The 10405-nt window shown below is 36.1% G+C and overlaps 1 protein-coding gene across 1 annotated transcript in view; it reads right to left on the reverse strand.

The window, feature by feature from the left end:
* The window catches only part of Raver2 (ribonucleoprotein, PTB binding 2), a 95817-nt gene that overhangs the window by 63942 nt on the left and 21470 nt on the right, over positions 1–10405 (reverse strand). Inside the window, exons 2-3 of the mRNA XM_048815235.1 lie at positions 7858–7924; positions 448–917 (exon numbers count right to left, since the gene is read on the reverse strand). Coding sequence (XP_048671192.1) covers positions 448–917; positions 7858–7924 — 537 coding nt within the window. The remainder of the gene's footprint in view (positions 1–447; positions 918–7857; positions 7925–10405) is intronic.

Raw genomic sequence — 10405 nt, forward strand, 5'->3', positions numbered from 1 at the left:
GTATAAGAGACAGGAGAGAGAGAGAGAGAGAGAGAGAGAGAGAGAGAGAGAGAGAAAGAATATCCTTCTATTCTCTGCATTTTGGGCACTTGGCATAGAATCTGGCACAGAGAAACAAATGGATAAACAAATGGATAAACAAATGGATAAACAAATGGATAAACAAATGGATGAATCAACACATGGCTGGACAAATGGATGGGATGAGGAGGGGAATGAGCAAGCCATGGATTTGCTAAGGCATACTTAACTACACACAGTATAGTTTGGCCCTTGAACAGAAGGAATTGACTTAAAATTTCACATGTGATTAAAGTCTTCCTTATAGACTAGAACAGAATCAAATTATCCATTGTAATATTCACACAGGTATGAAAAATAAATGTTTGAGTTTACACAGGAGATATATACACAGATATTTCTAGGTGATCTCCTAAAAATACATACCTGGCAAAACACAGGCTTGTGGATACTGGAAAAAAATTGCAATAGCTCTTCTGAATCCCTGTAGTCACTAGGGAGTTTATCTATACAAAGGCACTTAGAATGAATGAGCTCTGAGGCCAATAGATTAACATCCATCCATTGTGCAAAGAGTGCTGATGCTCCCAACTGTTTACCCAATAGTTCCAATCTAGCCTTTGCAGCAAAGTCCTTTTTCATGTATTCCACAAATCCATAGCCTTTGGAATGGCCAGTAACTTCACTGTAGACGAGAAAACATCTCTCAATATTTCCGTAAGTACGAACAAGTTCTTCAAACTCTTCTAACGTGAAAGAAATGGGCAGATTGGTAATACACAGCAAAGCATCGGTGGGCTGGAGTTGAACTATCAAGTCTTTGCCTCGAAAAGAATATTGATGAAACATCTGAATTGCACTCTGGGCTTGTTCTCCATTCAATAAGGTAACAAAAGCTGGAAGATAATAATAAAGTGAATTAAAGAGTTTTCTAGGCTAGTGTTTTCCAATTTTTTTACTGTGACCCACAGTAAGAAATCCATTTTATGTTCACGCACAATTTTTCTGAAACATAATTATCATGAAATTATACCCCTGTTATATGAAAAGCACAAAGCACTAATTTTTTAAAGTTCTATTTCACAGTTTTCTTAATGCTGACATCTCACTAAACTACTTCCATGGTCAGTTGTTCAAATAGAAAGTATGGAAATTATATTAGGAGTTCCATTGTAAAGTCCTACCATATTCTAAGAGTTTTTTTTTTTTTTTTGGTAATCTCCTCCAAAATATAGAGATATAATTTTTCCCTAACAATTTGTGATACAAAAATCTTATGAAGTCTTCATAAAAAACAAAAACAAAAAACCACAAAGGTATAGCAAAAAGACCAACTGCCCAGAGGAGGAGAGCCAGTTCTCACCAACTCATGTATGTATTTTCTTAAAATAAGATTACTTAGGTTGAAACAATTCACAAATGTATATAATTTGGTATACTTTTATGAATAATATCTAATGAAAAGATCACATGATTTTGATCTTAGACAAATAGCCTAGTTTTAAATTTGATAAAACAATAAAAAACTGACCTCTCTACCTAATGAAATCATTCCAGCACCAAACAACAAATTGATATGATAATTTATACAATATAGCTAGGTATGGTAGAGATCCAATCTACTAAGGAGGCTGAGGCAGGAGGATCATAATTTGAGGCCAGTCTCAACAACTTAGCAAAAATTTTGTTTTAAAATAAAAATTAAGAAAGGGCTGGGGTGTAGCTTAATGGTAGAGCCCCACTAGGTTCAATCCCTTGTACCATCCCCCCAAAGTAATTTAAACACAAGGTTCTAAATCAATGAAAAAAAAAATCATACAATGTGTGTCTATTAAAATTTTAGGGCTGGGGATGTGGCTCAAGCGGTAGCGCGCTCGCCTGGCATGCGTAAGGCCCGGGTTCGTTCGACCCTCAGCACCACATATAAACAGAGATGTTGTGTCCGCCGAGAACTAAAAATAAATAAATAAATATTAAAAAAAAATTTTTAGCCATGTTAATTATCTATTTATCTAATAAAGTAAAAATATTTTGAGCAACTTTCTAAGAAAATTGGAAAGCCCCACATTAAAAGAAATAACACAGGACAATCCATAAGTTACAAATAAGTTGCTCTAAAGAAAGTTCCTCCGGGGGCTGGGGATGTGGCTCAAGCGGTAGTGCGCTTGCCTGGCATGCGTGCGGCCCCGGTTCTATCCTCAGTACCACATACAAACAAAGATGTTGTGTCAGCCAAAAACTAAATAATAAATATTAAAAATTCTCTCTCTCTCTCTCTTTAAAAAAAAAAAAAAGAAAGAAAGTTCCTCCCTCTCCCACTCTATTGGAAATATACAGTGGAGTTGCTCTACATAAGCATTTAATTTACCCAAATTCAATTAGAACAGCATGATAATGAGTTTAATATAGAAAATATGTATAAAGCAAGAAAGGAAGAAAGAATTTAAATAGCCTGGGTAATTCTGCCTGTCATTTCAATCTGTTCTTCCCTCAGCTGGTCTTCGTGCCCACGTAGGTGGCTCGCAGTGTGAGCATCTCACCACACTGAGTATGAAGCTAACATTTAAAAAACACATCTTTCATTTAACATGGTCTCCAAATGCAAGGAAATCATTGCCAACGGAAGAGCCAATGCTTTCAACACTAGAGAAAAAATAGCTTTGCCATACTTATTGAGAGAATATCTCTTGGTTTCCAACACCCTTTTTAAATGGCTTAAGTTATTTTGATTCTGTATCTTTTTTCACCTCTTATGCTGATATAAAATATCATCTAACTCAATTTCCTTAAAACATGCAAATAAGTCAACTGACAGTTTGTAAATACTGGTTGTGTTCCTAATATCAGCCATAAAATCATCAGCTCATGTGTTATTTGAATTCTCAAGACATTTGGAACTGTTTATTATTCCCCCTGCTTTTTTTTTTTTTTTTTTTTTTTTTTTTGGTACTGGGGATTGAACTAAGGGGCACTCAACCACTGAGCCATATCTCCAGCCCTATTTTGTATTTTATTTAGGGACAGGGTCTCACTGAGTTGCTTAGCACCTCACTTTTGCAGAGGCTGGCTTTGAACTCGAAATTCTCCTGCCTCAGCCTCCTGAGCTGATGGGATTATAGACACATGCCACTCACCCTGCTAACATTCCCTTTATTAATTTCCTTGGTATACTCTTTCTTGGGTCATACATGGGTAAACTGTCTGAGTACTCACTCCTTCCTCTGTTTCCTTTGTTACATCTTTCTCCTCTGTGCATAGCTACAAGGTAGCTCTCTTTTTTGTTCTTCCTGGCAGATTCACACACAGAAATACCTGTGTGCCTGTATCCAGCAGCTTCCAGCCACTGAGTCCCTCTTCTCTCCTGCTACACCTTCTTTCCTTGGGGCAATCGAGTCTCCTCCCATTTATTCAGTAGTATGTGACAAGTACCATGTTAGGCACCCAATGCACTGGTGAATAAAACAGGTACGATTCCTTTCAACATAGAGCTTACACTCTAATAGGGACACGAAACACTTAACAATGAGTTACAAAATGTGGTGTCATCAGAGAGGAAGTAGGAAGGACCATGGGAGCAATTTAATACAGCAAATAACACAGTCTGGAAGCCCAAGAGGGCATCCTATACTCTAATAATTCCCAAACCAATGTCAATGTTTTTAATCTTCAGTTACACACACACACACACACGCGCGCACACACACGCACACACACATGCACACATGCACACACCGGACTGTCCAAACATTACTAATGATCTTCATCTTATTGCCACCAAGAAAAACAAAAACTCAATTACTGCTCCTCTTCCTTTGTTCCTTATTCTAGCTGGTGACCTAACACTCACAAATCCGAAACCCGGGAATCCCCCTAGACTTGTCTCCTTCATCTCCTGCATAAAAAGTTCTCGAATTCCACCCTTATTCAATAGGTCTTGAATCCATCCTCTTTTCTTTGTTCTTCTAGTTTTTCCTCTTTTTAATCCTTTTTTCACAGATGACAATACAGCACTCTCAAAAACAGGAGCTTAATTGTGTCTGTTTACTGCCCGAACTGCAATGGTTTGGTATTACCAACGCAGCCGGAGCCCAGCTCAGCCAACAAGCCCTTCTAGCGAAGCCTTCCCCAGTTTGACTCCAGCCTCGATAACTGCCCTAGTCCCTCCCCTTCCCACACTGTTCTTTATTCTCTGACAATACTGAATTATTTGCAGGTCCTGTAAACATCAGGTTGTTTCAGGCATCTTATACATTACACATGTAGTTCATCTTGCTACAAGATCCTTCCCTGTATCTTCAGCTACTTGGTTGAGTTTCAAATTCAGCCCAGGGACTGCTGCACCATGGCTTCCAGGAAGCCTTCCCTGAAGCTCTCTCCCAGCCAAAGTTCGCCGTTCCTGGTTTTCCGATACCTGTGCATTTTGAACTTTGCTTGAATCGTTGCATAAATTACTATGACTGTATCCCCACCAACTGCTGCAGTCATGACACCTAGATAAATGAATAAATGCATGCATCCATAGAGTGACAATATATTTAAAAACTGACAATCTCTTATTTTTTCTTCTCCTTTGGGGATCTGCATTTACTCAACCCAAATAAAAGATTTTATGGTAGAAACTAAATGTCATAAGCAAATTTAAAATTTCAAGCAGTAGGAAAAAAGGTCACTTTTGTTCTTATATAGCTTCTTCCATGTTTTTCAAAGATCATAAATTCACTAAAAGCAATAATTTTTTTTTCTCACATTAACTCTGGTCGAAGTGGCAGATGTCATTTTAAAGAGAAAAGCTTGTAAGGGATTTTAGGATTAATTCTCTTATGCTTTTCCTGTGTTAAATATTCCACAATTGGTCCCAACTCTTAAGACAAGTCATTGCTTGCTCACTATTAACTCATTATTGGGATAAATTTGATGGAAAGCATGCCACACATTTTCCCCTAAAGTATCCTATTTTAGTTTAGTATGGCACTACCCCACTTGGTGCTGGGCTTGAACCCAGGGCTTCACAAATGCTAGATAAATACTCTACCCCTGAGCTACATCCCCAGCCCTCATGTTTGTATTTTAATACAATAATTTCCTCATATCTACTATAGAAAGCTCTGGTTGATAGGTTATAGTTTATAAGTGTCAGCATCTTTTATCAATCTACTTATTAATTATACGTTTCTACAGATACCATCATTGCTACTGAAATCCAAGGAAACACCATTTAATACAATTAATGCATTTCTTTGTTGTGTTATTTTAGTGGGTGACTTAGGGCTTACAGTGCATCTTCAACCTATCACAGTCTACTCTCAAGTAATATTATACACTTCATGTATAGTACAGGAGCTTGACAACAGTGTACTTCCATGTCCCCCACACCAGTCTTTGTATTATCGCTATTACACATCTTATTTCTACATGTGTTATAAATTTCAAAATAGTGTTATTTCTACTCTAAAAAGTCCATTATCTTTTACATAGACTTAAATATTAAGAAAAAGTCTTTACCCACATAATGACCATATCTGGTATTTGTGTGTGTGTGTGAGTGTGTAGTTCCAGATTTTTGTCTAGTATCATTTTTCTTCCTGCTTGAAGAACTTTCTAAAATATTTCCTACAATGCATGTTTGAAGACAATTATTTCAATATTATTGTATGACTGAAAAATATATTTTACCCTCATTTTTAAAAGATTTTCAAAGGGTAAAGCATTCTATACTATTTTTATTTTCAACAAAGGAAAAAAAATGTTGTCCTGTGCTCTTCTCATTTGTATGGTTTCCTTTGTGTCATTTCCTGTGATCATCTTTATCTTTGTTTCTCTAAACATCTTTTCCCTCCCCGCTTTTAAGATTTCTTCTTTATTGTGAATTATAAGCAATTGATTGCAATGTGCTTTGTAGTCCTCTTTATTTGTGCTTGGGGTTAAGTTTATCAGCTTAGAATTTTCACCAAATTTAGAAAATTTTCAGCCATTAATTCTTTATATGCTTTTATCTGTTTTCCCATTGCCACCACCAACCCTTTTGGGAATTCTAATTACTCCAGTATTAGGACTCTTGAAGTTGTCCCACAGTTCACTTATAAAATAGTTCATATTTTACAGTCTTTTTTATTCTTTGTTTCATCTTTGATAGTTTCTTTTGTTACCTTTAAGTTCACTAACCTTTCCTCTGCTATGTCTATCCCACTGCTAAATGTAGTTTTCATCTTTGGGACTATGATTTGGTAAATTTTTAAAAATTTTAAAAATCTACTTCACATGCTCAATCCTTATTAGAACTTCTTATACCTATAGAACACAGTTATAAAAACTGGCTTAATGTCCTTCATTAATTTATCTGCATCAATTCCAGGTCAGTTTTGAGTAATGTTTCTCCTCATGATGGTTTGTACTTTCTTTTCTTTTTAAAAATCTTTTTAAGTTGTAGATGGATACAATATTTTTATTTTATTTATTTATTTTTATGTTGTGCTAAGGATCGAACCCAGTGCCTCATATGTGAAAGGCAAGTGCTCCACCACTGAGCTACAACCCCAGCCCCAGTTTGTTCTTTCTTGCTTCTCTGCTATGTCTGATCATTTGTTGTTGTTGTTGGGATGCCAGACATTGTACATTTGGTCTTGTTTGAGTGCTAGATACTTCTGCATTTATATAAATACTCTTGAGTTTTGTTTTAGGGTATGGTTACACTTTTGGGACACAAGTGGATCTTTCCTGGTTGTACTTTTAAATTTTGCTAGCTAGGTAGAGAGTATCATTCGTCTAGAGGGAATCTTCCTCCCTCCTGAAGCAAAACCTTTCTCATTTCTCCTAGTGCAGAATGAATTATGCAGGATATTATTCTGGCTGGTGACAACACTTCTCCTGTCCCCATGAGCTGGAAGACTGTTATCTTTAATCCTTTTATCAATATCCAGTGACACTAAAATTTTGTGTAACCTACGAGGCAGCACTTTAAGTGTAGAGAAACAGTTGCAATGCACACTAGAAACAGGTATTGCAACATTGTTTGTAATACTCAATGCCTATTAGAAATGGATATACATCAATTGTGATAAATTCATGTGACAATATGTAGCAGTTTAAATCAATGAACTAGAGTTATATGTATCAACATGGAAAGATCTGAAAAGCAATGTTGAGTAAAAAGAACAAAAAAAGCAAAATGCCAAATGAAACATTTAGAATACCATTTATGTAAAGTTAAAAAAAGAACAATATCATTAATTATGTCTAGATATAGTAAAATTACATGTATTAATCAAGATACTGTGATCTCAATGGTATAACAAAAGGTTTTATTTTTGCTCATGCTGCATGTCCCATGTGAAGGTTTACCAAAAAAAAAAAAGGCTTTGCTCATTAAAGCCACACTGGGACTTGGGTTGAAAAAGTTCTATGACCTTTCCCAATAACTTGGAAGTGGGATGCGCAAGCAGTTAATCACATGGTGTCTCTGAAGCCTTCTACCTAGAAGGCATACATGCCATTTTCACTCATTGTATTTATCAAAATGCAAATTGCATGTCCATTTTGACCTTCAAAGAGGGACAGGTAAATACTATCTTATCTCATGCCCAGAAGAAAAAGAACCACCTGTGAACAGCTCTACTGACTACCACAATGTAATGCACAAATTGAAAAGTAGGTATCTAATTCTTGAGTGCTTGCCCCCAGGTGAGGAGAGACGGAGGTATAGAATTGAGCATAATAGAAACTGGATTTCATCTTTATATGCAATGTTCTTTTTTACTGTTATTTTTAAAATCTGAAATAATTCAATAGATCTATATCAGGGTTCTAGCATGTATATCTCCCCCCACCCCGAAATCTTACCTGTTCGTTTATTTCTGTCCACGTAACAGTACTTTAACTCATAATCTTTTAACAAATCATGAACTTCCTGAAAAAGAAAAACAAACAAACAAACCATGAATTCAATAAGCACCCAAATTCAGTTAGTGGCTAATGTAGCTTGACTAGCCTACCCCAACTACAAAAAAAAGAAAACTTTTCTGAATTCTCCCTAGTACTTATTTAAATTAAAGACAGGGAAGGCCCAAAAGATATGGCACTAGCCTGAGCATCCAAATATATATCCCCCAATGCAACCCCTCCACATAGCCATGTTCCTGTTCAAATGGTACATTTATGGTCTCATGAGTGTATGAGGCACTGTCTTCATTCTGAATTTCTGCTTACACTTATGCCTTGATCTAGCATGGGGTAAACAAATCACTAAAGTTCACTAACTTTGTCTAAAAAAACATGCATACTTTGAAATTCCAGTTCACATGTTCTTTCATGAAGAACATTTTCCATAGAATGTGACCTCATTCTTCTTGATGCTAACAATAGTCATAACTTTATCCCTCTTATGGAAATGAACATTATATTTCTTTCTATTTATGTATACTACATACAGAGGTTTTAACAATACACCTGCAAATTTTTGTAGTATGAACACACAGAATAAATATACATTGCATTTCTTATAATAAACCCCTTGTAGATTTTTAAATTAGAAATCCCTTGTTATAAATCAAATAACAACCATTGAAGTACAGTATGTAGTTTTGATATATTTCTCTTGGGCAGCTAATAGTACTTGAATACAGGAACTTTATTTTATGTATTTATATATTACCTGCATTGCTTTACATAAAACAGGCAAATATACATTAAAGTACATGTATTTGAATTGATATATGGCCTTAAAGATTTTTGTTCATAATATATAACAAATTCAAAGGAATTAGACTATCACATAGGTGGACGTTTAGACCCCACATTGGAAGCCGGGTGGTGGCACACACAAGTAATCCCAGCAGCTCAAAAGGCTAAGGCAGGAGGATGGTGGTTCAGACCCTACATTGAAGAGTTACAACCAACCCATTCTATATAATGACTAAAAATACACAGGTGTTTATGTAAGTACATAACCTAAATCCTTAATTCAGTAACAATGATTCTTATTACTGATATTATTACAGTTAAAACTTATTTAGCTTTCATTAGGTATAAGACACTGAATTTGTTTCTTTAATTAAAAATCTGAGAAGCAGAGTAGAAGGGAAATCAAGTGGCTGAAGTCATACAGTCGCAACTTGGGGAGCGGAGATTCATCACGGTTGGGCTGCAGGGGCCCCCTCTAGCCTTCTATGGCACATTGTCTTACTCTTTCCAGTGTAAACTTTAAAAATAGCACACTACCATCTACAGTTACAGAAACAATTATTTTTAGTTACTTTGTGAGATTTTTGTCCCACCTCCCAACCCTGGTTTGAGGTTTTTTTTTCCGCTTCTTTCTTTTGTTCTTCTGTAAATGAAATGATTATAGAATTGATTTTTGTGGGAATTCTAAAAGCTCTTTAAAACATTTTTGCAGCCTTTTTAAGCCTCATTCACAGAAGTACATGAAAGCACACACAGAGCCACAGGTTTCAGCAGTTTCAGTGCCACAGTTATATCAATTTTGGGGTCTCCTGATGAATCTTCTTTTTTTTAAAAGTTTGTACATAGATAACTCTTAAGATATAAAAGGGGCTGTGAACTAACTATGGTGTCTACTAAGTAGAATTTTGTGCTGGGAGGAATTGGAATTTTGTGTTTTCCCATCTGCATTCAGCCTTCTCCTCTGGGTTTTGAACCTAAATGGTTTTTCTTTCCAAATCCTCTCTTACCGGAGCTGGGCATTGTGGCACATGCCTGTAATCCCAGCGGCTTGGGAGGCTGAGGCAGGAAGGTCTTGAGTTCAAAGCCAGCTTAAGCACTTAGAAAGGCCCTAAGCAACTTAGCAAGACCCTGTCTCTAAATCAAATATATAAAAAGGGCTGCAGTAGATGAATGGATAAAGAAAATGTGGTATATATACACAATGGAATATTATTCAGCATTCGAAGAGAATAAAAACATGGCATTTGCAGGTAAATGGATGGAGTTGGAGAATATAATGCTAAGTGAAGTTAGCCAATCCCCCCACAAAAAATGCCAAAAGTTTTTTCTGATTTAAGGATGCTGATTCATAATGTGGTTGGGGAGGGGTGTGTGGCATGGGAGGATTAGATAAACTCTAGATAGGGCAAAGGTGAGTGAGGGGAAGGCTGGGGGCTTGGGGTGAGAAAGACTGTAGAATGAGATGGATGTCATTACCGTAAGTGCATTATGAAGACACAAATACTATGACTCTGTGTACAACCAGAGATATTTTAAATTGTGTTCTATATGTGTAATATGAATTGTAATACACTCTGTTGTCATATATAACAAATTAAAATAAATTTTTTTTTTTTTTTTAAAAAAGGGGCTGAGATGTTGCTCAGTGGTTAAGCACCTCTGAGTTCAACCCCTGGTACCAAAAAAAAAAAAAAAAAAAAAAACCCCC

Source organism: Marmota marmota, unplaced genomic scaffold (genome assembly GCF_001458135.2).
Source record: "Marmota marmota marmota unplaced genomic scaffold, marMar, whole genome shotgun sequence".
In the NCBI taxonomy this organism is placed as follows: domain Eukaryota; kingdom Metazoa; phylum Chordata; class Mammalia; order Rodentia; family Sciuridae; genus Marmota; species Marmota marmota.